General features: G+C 42.2%; 1 protein-coding gene across 1 annotated transcript; it reads right to left on the reverse strand.

Moving 5' to 3' along the window:
• Positions 1-8,065: 8,065 nt before the first annotated feature.
• Positions 8,066-8,638, reverse strand: LOC116904332 (aspartate aminotransferase, mitochondrial-like). The gene has a single exon (XM_032907238.1). The coding sequence runs from the start codon at positions 8,621-8,623 to the stop codon at positions 8,066-8,068; it is 558 nt and encodes a 185-aa protein (XP_032763129.1). The 5' UTR covers positions 8,624-8,638.
• Positions 8,639-22,654: the final 14,016 nt, after the last annotated feature.

The following is a 22,654-nucleotide window of genomic DNA, read 5'->3' on the forward strand; positions in this document are numbered from 1 at the left end:
CTGGCTTACTTCCTTTAACTATGCTTTATCTCCTCAAGGTTCCACTACAGTGCTCCTATCATGAGACCAAGTGTTTAAGCACGTGAGCATATAAGAAATATTTGACATCCCGATCACAAGATAACCCAATTTTACACTCTTCCCTTAATTGCATTATTATTTCTATTATTTTATACATTTTATATAACAGAGCCAGATCAGTTTTCAAGTGTGTCAGAAACTATTCAATAATTGGCTTTTAATTTTCAAAATGAAGTTTCAGCTTTTATTGTACTTTAAAAGGAGCATACTCTCTCACGACTTTTCCTGAAGCACTTAGCTGCTTCCTTGACTAGTTGGAAAAGAAACACCCACTTACTGGGCAACGAGGTCAAGAAAGTAGATTGCTGTTTTTCTGCTCTAAGCACAGAGAAAATCCCAGAAAATAGCTAGGTCTCAAACCACCCATTATGCTCTGGCAATTTACTTTAGTTATAGCTTTGGAAATTTAGATTCTTTTTCCACCTGACCCCACCCTCCACTTTGACGTCTGCCAATAGTTGTTCCTGACATCCAGTGAGCTCTGTCTTAGCCCTTTAAGGTCTTGTGGCTGGCATTTTTTATGCCATTGAGGCATTCTGCTTCTGTTGTGAGATTTGCTAGTAGACTATTTCTTTCCTTTTGTATACATGCAGTGAGGGACAATTATTTACAAAAAGGATAATTAAGTGTAGATGCTTCAAGATCTACTGGCAATACAATGCTTTGTAGGAGAGCTATGGATAGGATTCCAGAGAAATATGGGTGATTCCAAAGGCTAAACACCTTGAGAAACAGCTATGCATGTGCTTGTGGAGATGGCGTTTGTTTCTGTTATTTATGCATAATAAGCTGTGCTTGAAACCTGGTAGAGTAAAAGAACCATCTTATTACACTTACTAATTTGTAGGTAAGAAGGTTGGGCAGAGCTCATGGAAGATGGATTGTGTTTAATCAACAATGAGGTGTGTGTGTGTGTGTGTGTGTGTGTGTATAAGAAGAAGAGGAGGAAGAGGAGGAGGAGGAAGAGGAGGAAGAGGAGGAGGAGGAGGAAGAGGAGAAGGAGGATGAGTTAGGCACCTGGAGTTATATGAGATGGCTTAATGGTGGTTAAGCGTGAGTTCTAATTATTTGGTAGTTCGTATCCTGCCTGATAGGATTGTCCCAATCATATGATTTCCTCATCTGCATAGCTGGAACCTGTGCTGGTATAGTTGACATAACTCTAGCTTTGTACATCTTCCTCATTCAGCTTCCTGGTCTTTCTTGCATCATAATGGCCATTGTATGATATGGCACATCTTATCTCAAGAGCATGTATTTGAAGAATCCAAGTAGAGACTAAGCTTTGATGAGGTTAGTAGGCTACCTCAGCATGTTAAGGCAAATGCTATGCCAGCATGGTAACAAGAGTTTGATTCCTGGAGCCCATGTAAAGATGGCAAGAGAATCAACTCCACAAAATTGTCATCTTGTATACACACATATGTTCTTCCCATCGTCCACACTTAGTAGTAGTAGTAGTAGCAGTAGTAGTAGTAGTAATGATGATTGATGATGATGATAGTTTGCTAATTTCACATCTATAGAATCCTTTTTTGTCAATGACAAGCCCACTCACCCTAGTGCTGCTGTTGGTGAGAGATGGGGCCAGCTCTCCAAAGTGCCACAGCCAGTGAGGGATGGGGCAAGTTATGCTCAGCCCCTGGACATCCATATGGCCCTAGGCAGCTGCCCAGACCAGGGATGTCCTTAGGGTCTCTAGTGGTAATATGAGTCACAGGCATTGATACCAACCCCTGCAGCCCCACAACCACAAACCCAGACATGGCCCTCAGGGGCAACATGCACTGGGATGGGACTTCACCATAGCCCTGGGTGGCCTGTTGGCTAATCCCAATGGGCTATTTGTCTCCAATTCTACTTACCTTTACAAGGCTCAAACTGTTCTGCCTTTCTTTCTCCCCCATCTGGCCACCAAATACTTGCACATTGTAGGGGCTTTGGCTGCAGGTAGGCAATATGGTTTGGGTAACCTTTCCTGTCTGAAACACATAGCATGTTGGTAATTGGTTAAGTCTAGGTGTCCCAGGCAGGTTTCTGGGTATCTCTTCTTTCCCATACCCTAGGACATGGTAGAAGGCAGGTGTTTGGCTGTCTTCCTCCAACCTCAATGTGTTGCCTGGAGGCAAGCAGGGCTTTGAGTGTCTATGGCTTGATTGTAGGGTGCAGCAGAGGGCAGGTCTCCGGGCATCTTTACCCACCCATGTCTGGATGTCTCCTGACTTACTTTTAACCTCCGTCTATCAATACAGCACTGAGTTACTGTGATGACCGCCTTGTCACCGCTAAGTTTTCTAGTCTTTAAAGTTGTTTTAAATGAAACATAAGACCTGGAAATGCACATGGAAAAGCATATCTTTACTACATGTATCTATTTGTTGGCACATGTACATGTACTTTAGGGACACACACAAAACTCTAATTGCAATCCCAGTGTAGATATAGAAGAAAAAATACAGCTTTTATGAATGCCTGCTTTTTTTGCACAATTAATATATGCTTCTTATAATATATACCTTTATATTAATGTGTACTTTGAGAAAATCTCCACTTATAAGGACTAGTAACACTTCTTAGATTTTCTTCTAGTTGCTTTGGTGATATATTCTTAGAAAATATACTCAAAGAAGAAAGGGTTTATTTTAGCTCATAGTTAAGGGTATAGTCCATTGTTGTGGGAGAATTCACAGGAGCGGGAACTCAAGGCAGCTAGCCAAATTGAATCTAGGTGTACTGTCTTTGTTATTTTTCTATTGCTGTGGCAAAACAACATGACCAAGGCAAATTATAACATAAAATGTTCAATTGGCCTTAGAGTTCAGAGGGTTTAGAATCCATGATGGTGGGACAAGGGCATGCCAAGGGGCAAGCTCAGAGCTCTTATCTCTAAATTTTTTCTGCCTCTCACCCTCATCTCCAGAGCTCTGAGGGCAAGGATTTGACAGTTGTCTCCCACTTAGAGCTGAGTGTTCCAAGGTCTCATTCTTTGCATAAGGTCTGGCTGTGGCTCTCTTTATTTGTTCCCATTTTTTTTTTTCAGGGGAAGCTTGTAAAAGTAAATTTTATTTGTCTGATGTAATTGTCATCTCTGAGGCTTACTGCCTACTCCTGGAAGCTTCTAGTCTCATCTAATGTAGTCCTAGAATGTTTTCAGTCTCTGAGAGTTACTACTGAATAATCTCATCCTTTCTAGTTTTTTCCAAACTCTGGATGGCTGGTAAAAATGAGCTGTCTGGCTTAAAACTCCTTTCCGAGCTGACTGATTCAATCTGGCTTTTCTTATCTTCTGACTGAATTGCTCTGCTTGGCAATCTGTTCTAATCTTCTGGTTCCTCATTCTCTGGTTTGTTCTGTCTTCACGTGTGTCTAGCTTCTTCTCTCTGTAACACATGTCTGTAAAACTCTCCTAGTAAAACTGCCTCCCTCTTAGCACTGCTCTCTCATCTAGGTTCTCTTTCCTCTCTCTTCTCTTGAGATTTGGCCATAGCCTGTGGGGCAGTGAGCAGTGAAAGGTACTGGAATGCACCTGTGATTCAACCTGTCTCAACCAGGAATCAGGGTACCTTTCACTGCCTGCTGCCCCACAATAGCCTATTCTGTCAAATCTTTCTCTGGTTCATCACTTTGTCTGCCACTCTATTAGACATCAATTACAGACATGGGTACTTCCTTCCACAAACTAACTTTACTTTCCATGTTTGGGATTAAACAAGTATGCTAAGGGCATGTCTGTATTCCAGTCAGGGTAGCCACATTGCTGGATTAAAATCTCTCTATAGAAGCATCTCTGATGTTGCTTGAACAAGGCACTTATCTATGAGTATAGCAGAATATCATAAGGTTCATTGTATCACTCCACTTTGTACACTTTTTCAAAATATATTTTTGTAAATGTTAATGAAGACTTTTTACTGTGACCCCTTGTCTCTCAAATCTTTGAGTTTTCTCTGAACAGTTTTAGTCATTTTGTGGAGCTATTTTGTCAAGCACATTATTTAATTTTTTAACATAAGGAGAGATGTAAATCCTAAAGCAAATAGGACATTTGAATAACATTTGGGCATGTCCATTCAGACAAAGAGTACAAAGATCAAATAATACAAACAAAAGGTAAAATTGCATTAGTCTTCTTTCTAAAGGAGAGCATATTCACCCCAAATTCTCTAACTGTGACTTATAAAAGAAAATAAAATTATTTGAAAAATTACAGAGAAACATATTTGTAAAGTCCCCATTATCAACCATCTCTGAAAATTACATTTTCACTCTCTTGCTGTTCATTCTGGTAATGTGTCAATTACTTTTATAAATTCTTCCTCCTTCCGGTCTAGAGATACCTTCTATACTAGACTGGGCTGGGGGATGGCAAGGAATAACACTTAACACATACCTGACCATGAGAAGACCTCAAAGTCCTGCAAAGAGGCAAAGCTGTGTGGCTGTCATACAGTTTAGATGCCATTTAATTTCATAAACCTCAAACACCAAGTTCAAATGTCTAAATTACATATGTCCCTCTTAATGTGATGTACAATGCTGTAGTAATTGATACCATTTTTGTGTGCTTAAACTCTTTAATGTTTTTTATTGGTTATTTTATTTATTTACATTTCAAATGTTATCCCCACTCCTGTTTTCCCTCTGCAAACTTCCTATCCCATCTCCATCCCCCCTGCTTCTATAAGGGTGCTCCCCTGCCCATCCACCCATTCCTGCCTCACTGCCCTAGCATTCCCCTATGAGATCTTTGCATTCCACTTGGCTTTGGAAGATTTGTTGTCACAAATCTTACTTTACTATTTCCCATGGTCATTTCTCCACAGACCATAAACCCATCATACCTGAACTCTTGCTTAGACTTAACATTTCATTTTTCAAAAAGGGAGAATGAAAACATCACACTATCTCATTAAAGTGACTCCCAATGTTCTTTTTATTGCTTCCTTGAGAAGTTCATAAAATGCACCTTTGTTCACATTTATTTAGTCTTCCAAAATCTATCTCTTCTTTCCTACTCACTTGACTTTGTGTCTTTTTCATTTTTAAATGCACCTGGTACAGGTTGTGTTGTGCTTACACTCCTGGATGTATGGCCTTCTCCAGTGGATGGTCTACCTACCAGGAACACACTCTTATAGAAAACTCCCTCTTCTTCTCTCAGTAGCTATCATCTCCCAATAACTACTTAGCTAAGTAGCTCTTTCCCATGGCTCTTATAACCTTTCTTTCCCCTCTATTACGATGATCCCTTGGGTGAAGTGGTGTGATGTAGATGTCCCATTTAAGACTGAGTGTTCGGCACCCTCTTATTCTCTGTGTCTTGACCAGTTGTAGGCCTCTGTGTCAATCACTGTAAAGAGCAGCAGACACTGCTCCTTTTGATTCTGTTTGCACTTTTCAGCTTGAAACATGAGTTTTTGAGGGACATCATCTGTACCAGTTTCATTAAAATACACAATATTTGTAAAAGCTGTAAAAAATAAAGGAAGCTTCTCTGATGATGGTTGAGGGAAACCTAATCTATGGGTGTGATGCTAAGTCATTTGGAGTTGGTTTAATAGCCTATCTTCATTCTTGTTTCTAAACTTTTCCACAGGAGGTCTTCTACCAACCAATCCTGGTTAGACAGAAAAGACTTAATTTCTTCTCCTTTCCAGGGGAGGTGTTTGAGAGTGCTCATGTTTAGTTTGTTGTGTTGGGATGCTAGTTCGTCCTGACAAGTTGCTCCTGAACTCAATATTAGCAAAGCACAAGTGTGTCGATTAAAATAGAGAGATGTATAGTTTCACTAAGAGGAGATGTATTGCTCGACTCATTTATCCTGGCACTTCTCCTCAAGAATCCAGTACCCCTGACACTCTATTGCACATTGAACATTTAGCAAGAGCATTGGGTAATTTTAATACTACTTGATACCTAGGATCTTAGTAGAGAATGTTCTTTTTTTTAAAAAAAAATAAATTTTAATCATTTTATTTATTTACAGTTCAGCCATTACCCCCTTTCCTGTTAGTCCCTCCCATAGTTCCTCATTCCATTTCTCCTCCCCCTTGTCTCCGAAAGGGTGTTCCCCCCACCAGAACTCCCCCTTTCCTGGGGCCTCAAGTCTCTCTAGGATTTGGCACATTTTCTCCCCCTGAGGTCAGACCAGTTAGTCCTCTGCTATATATGTGCTGGGGGAGGGGCCTCAGACCAGCCCATGTGTGCTGCCTGGATTGGTGGCTCAGTCTCTGGGAGGCCATTGGGGTCTGGGTTGGTTGCGACTACTGGTCTTCTTATGGGTTCACCCTCCCCTTTAGCTTCTTCAATTCTTTCCCCTAATTCAAATCAACCATAGGAGGCCTGGACTTCAGTCCAATGGTTGAGTGTAAGTATCTGGGTCTGTCTCAGTCAGCTGCTTGTAGGACCTCTCAGAGGTAGCCATGCTAAGCTCCTGTCTATAAGCACATTATAGCATCAGTAATAGTGTTAGGCCTTCGTACCTCCCCTTCCCCATGAGAGTAATCCCAAGTTGGGTTGGTCATTGGATGGCCTCTCCTTCAGTCTCTTCTCAATTTTTGTTCCTGCAGTTCTTTTAGACAGGAACAGTTCTGGGTCAGAAATTTTGACTGTGAGTTAGTAACCCCATCCTTCTACTCAAGGTCCTGTCTACCTACTGGAGGTAGACTCTTTGAGTTCCCTCTCCCCAACATAGGGCATTTTGGCTTAAGGTCACCCCCATTGAGCTCTTAGAGTCTCTCACCTCCCAGATCTCTGGTACTTTCTAGAGTGTCCCCCATCTACCACCCTCTGAAGCTGCATATTTCCATTCATTCTCATGGCCTTCTGGGCTTCTCTCCTGCCCCCCTCCATACATGATCCAGTTCCCCTTTCTTCACCTTCTCCCTCATCCCACCCAAGCCCCCCCCTCTGATTCCCTTGATTATTTTCCTTTCTAAGTAGGATTGAAGCATCCTCACTTGCACCTTTTGCTTGTTACACTTCTTAAGACCTGTGTATTGTATCCTAGGTATTTTGTACTTTTTGGCTAATATCTACTTATCAGTGAGTACATAACATGCATGTCCTTTTGGGTCTGGGTTACCTCAGGATATTTTCTAGTTCCACCCATTTGCCCACAAAATTCATGATGTCTTAGTTTTTAATAGCTGAATAGTATTCAATTGTCTAAATGAACATTTTCTATATCCACTCTTCAGTTGAGGGACATCTGGGTTGTTTCCAGCTTCTGGCTATTACAAATAATGCTGCTGTGAACATAGTGAAGCCCGTGTCCTTGTGACATGGCGGGGTATCTTTTGGATGTATGTCCAAGAGTGGTAGAGCTAGATCTTCAGGTAGAACAATTTCTAGTTTACTGAGGAACCACAAGATTAATTTCCAGAGATTAATTCCCAAGATTAATTAACACCAGCTTCAATTCTACCAGCAATGGCAGTGTGTTCCTCTTTTTTGCATATCATCACCAGCATGTCCTGTCACTTGAGTTTTTGATCTTAGCCATTCTGACCGGTGTAAGGTGGAATCTCAAGGTCATTTTGATTTCCCTGATGACCAAGAACTTTGAATATTTCTTTAAGTGCTTCTTGGCCATTCTCTGCAGCAAATTTCTCTTCTACCTCTCGTTGGGAATAGCAGTGACCTACGCGTGCCCACCCATGAAAGCCAAACCTTTGTGGTACTGTAAGTAAATAGAATGGATGGATTCTACAGCTTCTCCATAAACTTCATGGGTGTCAGAAATTGAAACTGTAACAGTTTGTGGGTTGCCTGTAAATAGTTTTCAAATGTTGAATCCCTAGGAAATTTTAAAGAGTATATATATATCTCAAGGTAAGAAGAGCTCCTGATCGCCAAGCGTTATGCACCGTGGTTGAAAACAGGATCTACTCACCACCATCCACCCTCCCTCACCCTGCACGTGACTCTCACAAGAGCAAAGGCTGAAGGGAAAGTGGTCTCTGTTTCCTTGCACCTGGTGAGATTACTTGGTGACCTGGTGAATGGCATGGGCGAGGTAGCTCACATTGCCAGAGGTGACCCCAGCCATGGAGATTCGGCCATCCTTTGTCATGTAGACTGAGAATTCCTTGGTCAGCCGCTCCATCTGCTCAGGCTTTAGGCCGGTGAAGCAGAACATGCCGATCTGGTCAGTGATGTGCTGCCAGTTGTGGGATGAGCCCTCTTTCTTCAGGTTGGAGACCAACCTCATGCTGATGATGCGGTCAGCCATGCCTTTCACCTCTTGCAACCATTGCTTCCGCAAGCCTGGAGAAGTCAGGATGGTTGCAGCGATCTGGGCTCCATTGAGAGGCGGGTTGGAATACAAAGGGCGGATCAGGATCTTCAGCTGTGACTCCACCCTTTTGGCTTCTTCTGCATCTTTGCAGACCACCGTGATGGCTCCCACTCGCTCACCGTACAGGCCCATGTTCTTGGCATACGGTTGGCAGAGGCAGACATTGATGCCCTGCTCGATGAAGTGCCGCACGGCCCAGGCGTCCTTATCACGATCACCGCTGGCAAAGCCTTGGTAGGCCATGTCAAAGAATGCGAAGAGATTCTCTTCGTTGGCTCTAAACCAAACTCTCCCTCATCCTTTTGTCTCCAGCTTTTCTGAAACATGCAAGAAAATCACAGCACCAAAAACCTGTCAGCCATGGCATCGGAATAGGTCAGAAGCTGTACCTGAAGCCTCAGATGGTGTTAGGGGTTCCCCTGTGGACCCTGGTAGAGCCTCTCATATTAGAGGCTGTAAGAGAAAAATAACTAGTTCTGTCATTAACAGTTGTCAAGTTTGTCCTCGTGGTGTGGAGCAACTGTGTCAGCAGACCACATTATGGAAATTATGCTTTACAAAAACCAACAGGGACAGTAGAAGATGTAATGTCTTGTCCGCCCGCCTCTTCTTGTCATTGCTGTTTTATAGCCTAGAGTTTCATCCCATTCTACTGCTTGGTTGACCGTCAACCTCATCCTATCAGGAGTTATCTAAGAATAAAGAACATAGTTTTTCTGCTCATGCCATAGTCTTCTCTCTCAGCAAAGAGCCGTGGAGAGTGGGACCCTGCCCTTGATTTCAGTGTCCTCTTCAGTGATTGATTGGCTCCTACAGGGGCGGGACCTCTGCACAGCTGGGCGTCCTCATTCATCCTGTTTACACAGCCTGTCTTCACATGCGTCAGACATGCAGGGTAGATATTCTGGAGTTTGTGTGCTACCAGCCCAGCTCAGACTCAGCCCTTGGGAAAAATAACCATCATCTGCTCTGTTACAATAAAATTACTATAGACCCCCCCAAAAAAGAAGAGCTCCTGAAAGTGTTGGGTATTAATTATTTTATATCTATCTATCTATCTATCTATCTATCTATCTATCTATCTATCTATCTATCTATCTATCTATCATCTCTCTGTCTATCTTCTATCATTCATTTATTTTCTGTGTAGGTATTCATATGCATGTATACATGCATGCACATGTCTGTAGGTATATATGGAGGCCAGAGATAGATGTCAGGTATCTTCTCTAATTGCTTCTCCCCCTTATTTTTGAAGACAGGTTTTCTTTCCAACCCCGGTGCTCACTTACTTGTTTAGAGTGGCTGACCAGAAAGCTTCAGGCATCCTCCTGTCTCTGAGCTTGAGCACTGGGGTTTCATGTGAATGCTGAGATGCTCTCCTTATGTGTGGGTGCTGAGATTCTGAGGTCAGGTCCTCACGCTTGTTTAGTAAACACTTTAACCTCTGAGCCATCTTTCCAGCTCCAGAAAGTAGTGATTGAGTGATTATGTACACACACACACACACACACACACACACACACACACACACACACACACAGAGAGAGAGAGAGAGAGAGAGAGAGAGAGAGACAGAGACAGAGAGACAGAGACAGAGACAGAGAAAGAGAATGTTCTATCAAATATTGCATGTACTGCGGCTGTAGAGATGGCTCCATGAGTACTAATGCTTTCTGTACAAGTGTGAGCACCTGGGTCCAGTTTCCTAGAACTCATATAAAACTGGCATTATCGTCTGTAATCTCAGAGTTTCTAGGGAAAGACAGGAAGGAGGTGAAATCCCTGAATTCTAGTTTGCCTTACTGTTGCTGTGATGAACACTGACCAAATCCACTTGGAGGAAAAAGAGTTTGTGTACAGATTGTAGTGCATCATTAAGGGAAGCTGAGGTAGGAACTCAAAGTAGGAATTTGGAGGCAGGACCTGAAGCAGAAACCCAGGAGGAACACTGCTTGCTGGCTTGCTCTCTGGCTCATGCTTGACTAACTTTCTTACCCAGCCCAGGACTACTTGCTCAGGAACAGTACTTCCCAGTGTGTTGGGCCTTCCTACTTTAATCATTAATCAAGAAAGTGCTTCTGCAGTCATACTCCAGAGGGATCTGATGGAAGCAATTTCTCAGTTGAGCTTTCCTCTTCCCAGTTGTGTCAAGTTGACAATAAATATTACTCATCACAACCTGGGAGCTTGCATTCCAGCTGGCCTCCAGTATGTAAGAGTTAAACAACACAAGATCCCTGTTTGAAGAAGGAAGAAAGTGAGGACTGAGACTTGAGGTTATCCTCTGACTCCAACATATATGCTACAGCAGGAGTGTACCTGTGTCTGTGCACACATGCACAATGCACACACACAGGTTACCATCTGACTCCCACACAACTGCTATGGCAGGTATGCACCTGTGTGTGCACACATGTGTATGTACACACACACACACACACACACACACACACACACACACAAAGATTTAAAAATGTATTCACTATACATAGACGTGTATCACTGTATTTGCTTTGTTGTGGTCTTTAAAGCAACATGTTCACGGTACAAGAATCTACAGAAATGTTATAGAACCAGGCAGGGAAAGCTCAGCTGTTTGTTTCAGTGGGTGTTGTTGAGATGTAATTCTCAGTCCTATGGCTTATAGGACAGAGAGCTTGAGAACACTTTCGGAGCTCAAAGCTGGATACTGTTCCACAAAGGTATGCCTTGTTAATGAGAGTGTTCAACCTAGGCTTTTATGAAAATCATTCCGATTAATAGGCTTGTAGGATGGAGATGGCATGTGGTTATGAATTTCCATTTCAGCTCACTTTGTGCAAGAGCAATCATCCTTAAAGGCTCATAATTTCTTTTAATTGGATATTTCATTACCAGGCAAGGGTACAGAGCAAAACTAATTTTCCTCGCATTTTATTTCACCCACTTTGTTTGCTGGCAATTGCGCAGCCTTCACAAACAATCATTGTTCCTATTTCTAAAAAATTTCAGAACACAGAAGATCTAAGTATTCAATGTTTTATGTCTCAGTTTCCCCTTTGATGCACTGGATGATCACCAGCTGGACTGCTAAAGTAAAATAATTAGTTAAGTAGATAGATAGATAGACAGATAGACAGAGACACATTAACATTATAGTGAAGAGGCTCTTTCCTCACTGAACTTTCACATATATTATCATCTCATGAAGAATGACATATTTTGCTGATATGACCTCCGTGTTTTGGTTTGGAGATGGCGATGCTTCTCCAGTAAAGTCTAGGTTGGTCCAAAGAGTAGTTGAGTTGACATGGTGATGTTCAGGTTAGTCTTAGCTGCCTCATTCTGTTGCTCACACAATTCTGGTTGAGTCATGGAACTTTTGAATTAATTTCTCATTGCTTCCCTTTGGGTTTCAACTGTCATCAAGAAGTTGTTTATGGGGCAGAGATGTGGCTCAGTGGTTGAGCAGTGTTCATGATTCTTTCCGAGGACCTGGGCAGCTCATAATTGTCTATATTTTATTGCTACCAAAGAGGCATTCCCTCCTGACAGTACATCATCAAGGATAAATGAAGATCAATTCCACTGTGGGCCACATCTGTGCACAGCCTAATTGGTGGCTCCATCCCTCTCACAGGCTGCTCCTAGCATCCCTTCTCACTCTGTGCTCCCGAGCTCTGCTCTATTCTCTTCAAGCTTCAAGCTCCCATCCAATCACTTCTTCTTGTCTTGGCTTTTGTCCTTGTTAAGATCAAACTCTACTTATCACTTTTACATATTCCTGGTTATCTGGTAATTTCTACCTTTATTTTCTATTTTTTGGAAAAATGAAAACATAGCAAATATCACCACCGGTCTTCATTTCTGTGCCTTACATGGTGATCATAACCAGTTGGGAGACCCTTGTTCTCCTCTTCACGGGGACATGGATCTGTATTTTCTTCCTGGACCCTCCTCAACTTAGCTCCTACCCCAGGACCCTGGCACACTCTGTCCTGTTGGTTTAGAATCTTGTACAGGGCTCACTTTCCAGCGACATTCCTGCCAGAGCATAGTTCTTCAAAGGGGTACTTCCCATATCCATATACACACACACCCCACCTCAGTGATTCCTTTCTCTTTGTGGTTGTTAGAATAACTGTGTTACAGTAACTTAGTGACCCCTTAATCCATTCTGGGTGTCATTTCCTGTCTGAGTAGCCAGGCTCCCTGAGGCAGGAACACACTCCTCCTCTTATTGTTTCCTCTTTAGTGCCTGGCTCATTTCCTGGAGTGTAGCAGTCACTCCATAAATATTCATTAATGAATGAATTAAATAATAAGCGAGGAAAGAGGCCTGCATAATGTTAATGTAAGGGTCAAATGAAATTATGTAGGCCAGTCACCTTTGAACATATTAAAGTGGAAAAGCAAGGCATTTTATTCCTTTTTCCCCTTTAGCGAGGGATAAACCTAGCTCCACTTTTATCCTCCCATCTTCCGAGCCACCTTTCTGCCCTCATTCATAAATCTTCACAGATTCCACTCACACAAGAAGACTCCGCGGACCAGGCGGGTTGACAGAGTGTTCGCAGCTCCCTCACATATTTATGCCGAGTGACCATCTCTCCCGTATGCTCAGCTACTTGTGCCAGATTAAAAGAAAGGCGTGGAAACAACAAGGCTGATACCCAGGAACTTTAAATAGTTCTGAAAGAAGGGTGTGAGCTTCTCCCCAGAGTCTGTCTGCTGGAGGATGCTGCAGGGGCAAGATGCAGCTGGATTGACGATGACTGAAGGACACCATTCTCCCTGTGAAGTTTGCTTTTTCGGGATTGTGTATGCAGTTGGGTTTGCCAAAGACAGTCTTAAATATTTACTAACCTTCGTTGAATAGATTAACTCAAACCAGAGTGCCACGTTTATGGGATATTTAGTTTTAGCTGTTTGTAAAATAAGTTTACCACTGGTCTTGTTCCCATCAGATAAACTGCACCCTTAGCATATCATACGCAAATATTCTTTGTGATGTAGAACCTAATTAGAGTCTGTCTCTTTTTTTCCTTCCTACCTCTCTTTCATCCATCCCAAACCCCTGTGAAGAACTCTCAATCCTCCTTTGATTCCTCATCATCTCCTGGATTCCACCAGTATCTGAGTACATACAACACACACACATACACACACACGCACACACACACACACACACACACACACACACACACACACAGAGAGAGAGAGACAGAAAGAGAGACAGAGAGACACAGAGACAGAGAGACAGAGAGATACAGAGACACAGAGACACAGAGACACAGAGAGAGATGAGTGGGATAAGAAAAAATTTAGAACATGCCCAATGTCTATAGCAACACATGCTTCATGCTTCTATCTCCCAGTGATTTATAAATTTGGGAATGGAAGGCAGTTGTTACATATCCTCAAACCTCAAATGCAAACATTGCTTTAATGAGGAAAGGCTCATGAATAAGATTCAAGGGAATTTGAGTTCAAAATGTAATTTTGCTAATGAAAATGTCTCATTTTTTTTTGTCTCTCAGAAACATGAAAGCCTCAATAAGACTAGTGAAACTTTAAAAAGTTGAAAAGTTTGTAAAGCTTAGTCTGCAATGATCCAATTCTGTTGCTTTTCTCACTTAAATGTCATCTATCACTTAAGGCAATAAGCAAGATTTAAAACAGTCTAAAGCCTATCTAAGTCTTATGATCAAAACTGGAACGAATTTTAAGTTGCTAGGTCTTTTAAAACATTTTTACATTTGTATATATGTATGCCTTTATGTATGTATTTATGTGGGAGTATGTGCATGCATGTGTGCACGTTTTGGGAGACATGGTACAACATGTATGAGGAAGTCAAAAGGAAAAATTTCAAGAGTCAGTTTTGTACCCTGTAGATCTCAAGGATCAAACTGAAAAGCCACAAGGCTCGTTCACAAGTGCATTTATCTGCTGAAACTTGTCATCAGCTCTTGATTACAAATTATGATATTTCTGTAAAGTACATAAAGACCTTGTCACATGAGCATGAGGACCGAGATTTGATCCACCGAGCCCTTGTAAAGAAGCCAGGCGTGGTGGTTACGTGTGAGCAATCCCTAGCATTGGTGAGGTGGACACACAAAGATCTCTGATGTTCACTGGCCAGGTAGCTTAGCCAAATCCACTAGCCTCCAGTTCACGTGAGAATAACATAGCTGAAACCATTCAGGATTAATAGAGTGCAAGATTCCTGAGACATGGCAACTAAGGTAGTCTTTGTTAGCCTTGAAATTCATGCAAACACACACACATGCACACACACACACACACACACACACACACACACACACACACACACACACACACACACACACTCTAGTAGGTACTGCTCCATCCCACAGCTGTTGAGTGCAGTGCCTGTGTTGGCACTGCTTCAGTCCATGTTCCTTCTCCTCAGCCCAATATGAAACCATGGCTCTCCCCGTTTGTCCTTTCTTTGACATTTCAGATTTACAATGACAATTGAACGCAAAGGGCGAAACTATCAAATTAAAGTAAAACACCTTTCCAGTTTAATTTCCTGTCCAACTAAATTCTCTCCCTACCCTAAGTCTGTGTGCGTGTGGTATAGCATGTGTATAATGTATGCACATGTGTGTGAACGTGCAGGGTTGTGTGAGTGAAGAGGGCAGAGGATGATGTGTTATGCCCTGATCTATCACTTTCCACTGTATTTCCATGAGACAGGTATTTCACTGAATCTGCTGCCAGGCTGGCAGCCAGGAAAACCCTTGCTAACCTCCTTCTCTGCCCTTGACTTTGTTGGGTTTACACACATGCAAAGCTGTGTTCTCCGAAGTTACTTTTGAAAATGGGAACTGAACCAAACAAGAGCAGAGTGCAGTACTCTCCACTGACATTCCTTTGTACCTAAAGACAAATTCAAATCCCCATGGGTGGCTTTTGAAGCGCTCAGTGAGCTGTTCTCTCTCTCTCTCTCTCTCTCTCTCTCTCTCTCTCTCTCTCTCTCTCTCTCTCTCTCCTCTCCCTCTCTCTCTCCTCTCCCTCTCTCTCTCTCTCCCTCTCTGTCTGTCTCTCTGTCTGTCTCTCTGCTCCCCCTTTCCCTCACTCCTCTCCCCTCTCTGTGTGTATGTATTCATGTGGGTATGTGGATGTGTGTGAAACATGTGCCTGCATGTGTAAGAGTGTGCATGTATGCATAGGAGTGTGCATATGGAGGCCACAGGTTGACATCTAAAGTCTTCTTCAATCATTTTCTATTTTTGAGATGAAAGCCTCTCTCCTGGACCTCAGTGATTTGGCTAAGCTGGCCTGAGTTGTGAGCCTTAGAGTAACTTGTCCCAACCCGTGATTGTAAGCCTAGCGTTTTACCCACTAAACCACCTCCTGCGCCCCTCTGCCTGCTTCACCACCCTCTTGCTCCATGTGTCCTAGACACAGTGGCTTTTTGTTTCTTGGATTTAATGGCTCCTTTCCACTGTAGATCTTGCACTTGCTGGTTTTGTTGCTTTGGCTTCATTTGCTTAGACTGAATTTCCCCATGCCAAGTCTGTTAGTTCACTGTTCTCTCTCAATATCAACATTAGCATCATACCAAATTTTCTCCTTATTTGAGACCAAGCCCACTGACAGTTCTTTTGAAAGCCAGATCTTTATCAGCAGTCCTATGTCTCAGTCAACTCTGTTATATAACCATGCTTTGTGACATTTATAAGGACTTATTATTAGAGGTGAATTTACTTGTTTATCTTCTTATTTTCTGACACCTTCAATGAGGGGTTTTTCATTGACAAGAGTCTTTCTTTATTTTATTCATGTATATCCAATAATCAGATTACTCATTAAGATTGGATAGGCTTTCAATAGATATTTGTTGAATAACTGGCTTGCTTCAGAAGATTGTAAAGTACCAGAGGCAAATACTGTTCACTGTATGACAGCTTCTTACACTGCTGAGTTAAGGCGTCTTTTGAATCTTTTGTTTCTGTTGTTTGAATCAGAGAACCATGTATCCCAGGCTGTCCAGGGACAGAATGAGGCTGAAGATGACCTTGACTTCCCAGTATTCTTGTATTTAACTCTGAAATGCTGGGGTTATAGGTCAGTGTGCCAATATCCAGGTTTATGCAGTCCTAAGGAGTAAACTCAGGTCCTCCTTCATGCAAAACAAACATTTACCATGTGACTTACATCCTTTGTGTCTTTGACTACAGGTTAAAATGATTTTTAGAGTCTAGACTAAGTCTTCTGATTAGCATCGATGGGAAAACATTTAAATAGGTTAAATTCAAAACAACACATATGCATCTCTCTCTCTCTCTTTCTGTGTGTGTGTGTGTGTGTGTGTGTGTGTGTGTGTGTGTGTGTGTGTATGTGTGTACATGTGTGTCCTTTGTGTGAAGGGACCTGCAAAGGCCAGAAGGAAGCATAAGATCTGGAACTGGGGTTTTAGGAGGTTGTGAGGTACATGATGTGGGTGCTGGCCACTGAACTCAGGACATCTGGAAGGGCAGCAAGTATTTTTACCTGCTGAGCCATGTCTCCAATCCCCAAAGAACATACTGTTTTGAAGAAAGTATATGGTCCAAAATAAGCTAAGTATAACTTATGAAAAATTGCACAAGAAACACCACTTGTAGAGATCCAGTTGGAAGACAGCACAATAGACACTTCTGAAAATTGTCAGGGGTCTGCAGAAATATGAGACCAGAAAAAATATAGAAGAAAAGTTGAAGTAGAGATGCTGTGGGGTTCAGTTAAGTGAATTTAAAATAGAAAGGGATTAGTTATTGGAGGATTCTGGGCATTTGTCAGTTTTGAGCAGCAGAGAAGAAAGTCTGTACTTATCCTCCGTTTCACAGGAAAATGAGAAGCAGAAAACAGGATCACTGCCTCTGCGATATCATTGCCTCTGGTGGTGTTGACTTCTCCCAACTTCTCTTGGAATATTTGTCTAGAACATGAATTTGTTTTCTTATTCCTCTTATCTCTTCTGTGGCTTATAATTCTAAGCGCAGCCCAAGGGCAGAGACTGTTACATGCTTGCTCTTTGCATCCACTTATCAGCTAGTTTAATGTCAGGCCCCTGGTAAGTGCCCCAGGTACCCATCTCCCAGGGAGACATAAACACGTTTTGCTTTGCTGCAGACACGGGGTATTCAGGCACTTACATGATGCTCCTATCACCAGTATAGCACATCTTGTCTTTTTCTTCTTGTATCAGTTTTTATGTATTAGTTTGGGCTCTCTGATAGCTGAAGTGAATTCTCTTTTCCTTATAGGTGACATGGCAAGCAGATGCTTTTCTCCAACACCAGAATGGGCTGAGCACCATTGCAGAGCCTCCTAATGGGCTAAGAACAGTTCTAAGAGGAAAGCCTTTAGTTTCTCCCAAGTCTTTTAGAAAGAATTCTGAGTGTGTGGATGTAGAGTGGCTCAGTAACTGAAGTGCTATTGCCAGGCATGGTGGTGAGCACCAATAGTCCTCGTGTGATAATCTTAGTGCAGGGCGAGGGGAGACAGGAGGATCCATGAAAGTCACTGACCAGCTGGTCTTATGGAACTGGTGAGCTCCAGGTTCAGTTAATGAACCTGTCTGAATAACTAAAATGGAGGTCTCTAAAGGAAGAGAGCTGACATCAACCTCTGGCTTCCACATACATGTGTACAATGTACATACACAGCACAGGTAATCATTGTGGTTGATAGTTGGAACTATGGACTTAACAGGATATAATCTTGACATCTGCGGATATTGGAGATAAAAATCATCCATATTTCTCATGACCAACTCTCTATACTAAGCTTGGCCATCAGCTCTCCTGCGCATTTACCTTGTACCATTCCTATTCTACACAATTCAACAATAACCATTGCCTACAGGAATCTGGGCAAGGGAATGATGGGAAGTTTATTCCTGGAACTTTCTGGACTCTACCCTTGAGCCTTTTCCTAATTGCTTTTGAGATTGTCTCTGACCGAGCCTGGCTGATATAGTCAGCAAGCCCCGGAAATCCCCCTGTACCCACTTTCCAAGCCTTGGGAATGCAGGAACACAACCTCAGCTTCTGATGTGGGCATGGAGGGTCGCATTAAGTGTGTTTGCTCAGCAAACTCTTTACTGACTTATCTGTCTCTGTAGCTGCCATGTTGCCAGTTCTAATCTTTATCTCATCATCCACGATATATGCAATAGCTTTGCTGGGTTTCCTGACCATTGCAGCAAATTCTTGAGTGTCAGCATGGTCTTGGGACCTCTTGTGCTATAGACATAAAATACCAAACACGAAGGATCTAAGATTGATCTGCCAAGTTACCGGAAACTTCTTTTGTTGCTTTCCTGAGAGATAAGGTGTATGCCGAGTGTTGTTAGCCACCTCCTGTCACTCCAACCTAGTCCCCATAGGGGAGCTATGAGAATGGGGTGCTGAGAAGTTTGTGAGCATGGGAGACATTAGAGGAATACAAAGCACAGGGCTGCAGTGTATCATGTTCTGAAGCAAGTGAAAAAGACTCCAATGGAATCAGACTGATGTGACAAATGCCTTTGTATAGATGGCCAAGACTAAGGACAACTCTCAATTGTGTCAGCTCGAGGACCGCATTTCCAATCACATTTCTGGGAGGAACACAATGAAACTACATCCTATGCATAACAAGAGTCACGTCTGTTCCTCTCAAGCCCTGCCATTGCCTACTCTGCTGGATCGTAGTGAGAGCTGTAACACAGGTGAAATTAAAATTTTCCACTAGGCTGGACAAATCCAATAGCTAAAACTTGGAAATGCTCAGAAACCAAGTTGTCATTAAAACAAAAGACTCCAGAGTAGAATCAATATATATTGTCACTTAAGTAAAATTTATATTTGTAAACCTTAAGTTGGAGAGTTCTAAATAAATCTGAATTATTTATCCTTTTATCCTTTTTACCTTCCTTTTCTTCTGCCCCCAAATAATATTTTCATCTATCTATCATCTATCTATCTATCTATCTATCTATCTATCTATCTATCTATCATCTATATCTATCATCGTCATCTATAATCCATCTAATATATCTACCCAACTACCTACTTTTCTACCTACTTATAATCTTTAATATATTTATCTCTTTCGCTGTGTAAATACCAGTGACTAGCATTGCATAAGATTTTAAAATTTGGCAGATGACTAGATATTTAACTCCCACCCTGGTCAGTTTATTAGAGAGGAAATAAGTAAATGACCAGATGCTTTTCTCATTAAATTGATTTTTAAAAAACAAAAAACAAAGCTCAGAAGCACAAAAACTATTTCGGGTTTACTGGGTTCAAATAGCTCCTGGTTGTGTTTTGGTGTGGATCTCACATCAGTGTTTCTTCAGTAACTGTGCCCACAAGAAAGGCTGCTGAGTGTGTCCTCTCAACATAGGTAGCTTGTGGTGTGTGGGAAGGCCTCTTTGCTTAGATAGTAATGTGTTTGTGCGGTGGCTTGCATTATGACCTACTTGGGCTTAAAGCTGTGAACGACTGTGCAAGTCTCAGGAAGCACTTTTCTGTGAACTTTAAAATATTACACTTGATGTTTGGAAGATCCTAAGCTTTTGAATAAGTTCTACACCTTGATGCTTTGGGCTGTTCAGAGATCTCAGGTCTCTTCACATCGTAAGTAGCATTTTTGTTCAATGGAAACTATTTTTATCTTTTTTTTGTATATCATTTTTCTTTTAAACTGTAAAAACAAAGTTAGGATCAGGTCAGATGGCCCATCAGACCTTCAGATGCTGACATCTGATCCTCTGAAATAGGCAGGCGTGGGGCAGCACAGGTAGGTAGCTTTGGGGCCGGCTGTATTGTGAGCCTATTCTATCAACAGGACATCAGCTCAGCTGCAGAGTCCAAAAGACAGCACCTGGATGCTTTCCTTGTAGATTCTGGTCACCAATTCTCAAACAAGAATTCACAGAGGCCCCATCTCATCATCTTCACAGTTGGAGAGAATTATTGTACTACCTAAATTAGGCCAAGGACTGAGCCACAGTGGGGACTGAACTGCCTCTTTCAAGCTGCAGTTCTCCAAGTCAGGGGAAAGGGCAGCATCAGAGGGAACGCGCATCAAGGCTAATGAGGACCTTCCTGAAAGCAGTCATGGGAATACTTTAAAAAATCTCACCTCCTGCAAGTGCACGATTTTCAACTCGCCTGCTCTCTATCAGAATGCTTTACTGTGTCTCCTGCCTGCCACCAGCCCACTGACTTAATTCATGGGGTGGGAAAATTGGTGCTCGATGGCTCAACCCAGCCATCTTTCCCCTTTCATATCCAGTTCAGTGTGACTGATCAGTGTTTTCATTTGTCTTAAACAAAACAGAACAAAACAAAACAAAACAAAACAAAACAAAACAAAACCAAACAAAACCAAACCCTTGTCTGCGGATAGGGTCTTGGATCTCTGGTTGACCTCCAAGCAGCTTCTTATTGCCCACTACCCTCCTACTCATGTACCCAAGCTTTCTAAGTGTTTAACATTTTCACACATGTATGTAATGCATTATGATTGTGTTCATCCCTATTACTCTCTCTTACCTGACCCTTTCACATTGTGAAATCTTCTTCTTCCTATAGTCTCAATCCTATTTCGAAGTCTTCTTTTGTATGTTTGCAGGTCTTGAACTAGCAACCACCAGTACCTGTGAGATCGTGAGTGCAATGTTCACGCTATGTACACAAGAAGTCTCCCACGGCACTGCTTCTCAGCCTCTGGCTCTTAGCGTCTTTCCATGATATTATTTGATCCTTGGGAGAATCCTGATTAAATTTTTGTTACTGTTGTGAACACAAGCCAGGGTTGTTTGGAAAGAGGGAATCACAACAGTGGGATTGCCTCCATCAGATTGACTTATAGGCAGGCCTGTGGCACATTTTATTGATTGATGACAGATGTGGGAAGACCAAGCCCACTGTAGGTGGTTTTGCCTGCTTACCCTGGCAGGTGGTCCTGGATTACATAAGAAAATAGGCTGAGTAAACCAGTAAGTCCTGTGTCCCCAAGGTTTCTGCATTTGTTTCAGCCTTCCGGTTCCTGCCTTGGGTTCCTGCCTTGACTTCTCTTGATGATGGAATGTGATGTGGATGTGTAAGCTAAATAAACCCCTCTCTTCCCAAGTTGTTTTGGCCAGTGGTGCTTTATCACAGCAACAAAAAACAAATCAGTACAGGGAGTTAGTATCGACATTCTGTTTAGGACTGAGCACTGAAAAACCATTTCTCAGACTTTAACCAGTTATGAGGCTCTGCGTTAAGTGCCATCTACTGCACAGACCAAGGTTGTAATTTGCCCACGTGCTTTACATTAGGCTCTTTGTGCAGTACAAGATCATATATGTATGTGTCTTTTCCTTGCTATATTGATTCAGTATCTGTCAGAGCCCCTAGCACATCACTGGAATCTGATTAATGACTGTTGAGTGAAGAAGTGGTCTTTTCCAGATTGTCAGGAAGTACTTTATTCCTCGAACGTGGTACAGCAAAAGTCTGTGTGGTGTGATGCATGGTGAGCATTTTCTGTTAGGGATGTCAAGCGATCTCTCTTGCAAAGACTCTACTTTGTCATTTTCACATAAAATAGCTATAAGACAGGATGCTAATGAATGAGCGACTTGAATTCCGGTAAAACCTTATTTATAAAAACAGGTGCTTGAGAGCTGGGGTACATGTTCAGTTGGTAGCTTGTGCCTGCCAGGCATGTATGAAGCCCTGGCCTGGATCTTCAGGATAGCAGCCTCTGGTCACAATAAGATTTGTCTACAATCCCAGGACAACAGAGGAGAGGAGAAGAGGGTCAGTCATTTAAAACAATTCCGAACTACATCATGAGCTCAAGGCTAACCTTGACTACATGAAGGTGAAAAACAGTGACAGGCTAGCTTGGGCATATGGGCTGATGTTCATAGTTTCGTGTTCTACTTTTAATTTAATAGATATAATCTTTTATTTCATCACAGTTTCGAGGACATGTTCAGGTCTCCTGCAGGCTTTCACTGACCCCAGGCTTCACCTGCGTTACACATGTGTTGGAGAAGACTTCATACTGTCTACTAAGGTGCTAAGAAACAATTTCTGTCTGATGGAATATTTCATTTCCGTTGTGCAGAAAGCAGCACTCTCACCCACCCATAAGAAATCATGTTCTTCGGATTCTGTCAAGTGTGTGGTACAACTGTGAAGCTCAGCTCCTGGAATCTCTTTTTGAAACCCATTTTCCCCTGCCAAAACGAGGCCTGCAAACGCTCTGAGTGAGTCAGCGATCATA

The sequence above is a fragment of the Rattus rattus genome, chromosome 6 (assembly GCF_011064425.1).
Source record: "Rattus rattus isolate New Zealand chromosome 6, Rrattus_CSIRO_v1, whole genome shotgun sequence".
Lineage (NCBI taxonomy): Eukaryota > Metazoa > Chordata > Mammalia > Rodentia > Muridae > Rattus > Rattus rattus.

Bases quoted from the DNA above. Each gene is read 5' to 3' on its own strand.
- LOC116904332 (XM_032907238.1), bottom strand. From the start codon at position 8,623: ATGGCCTACCAAGGCTTTGCCAGCGGTGATCGTGATAAGGACGCCTGG.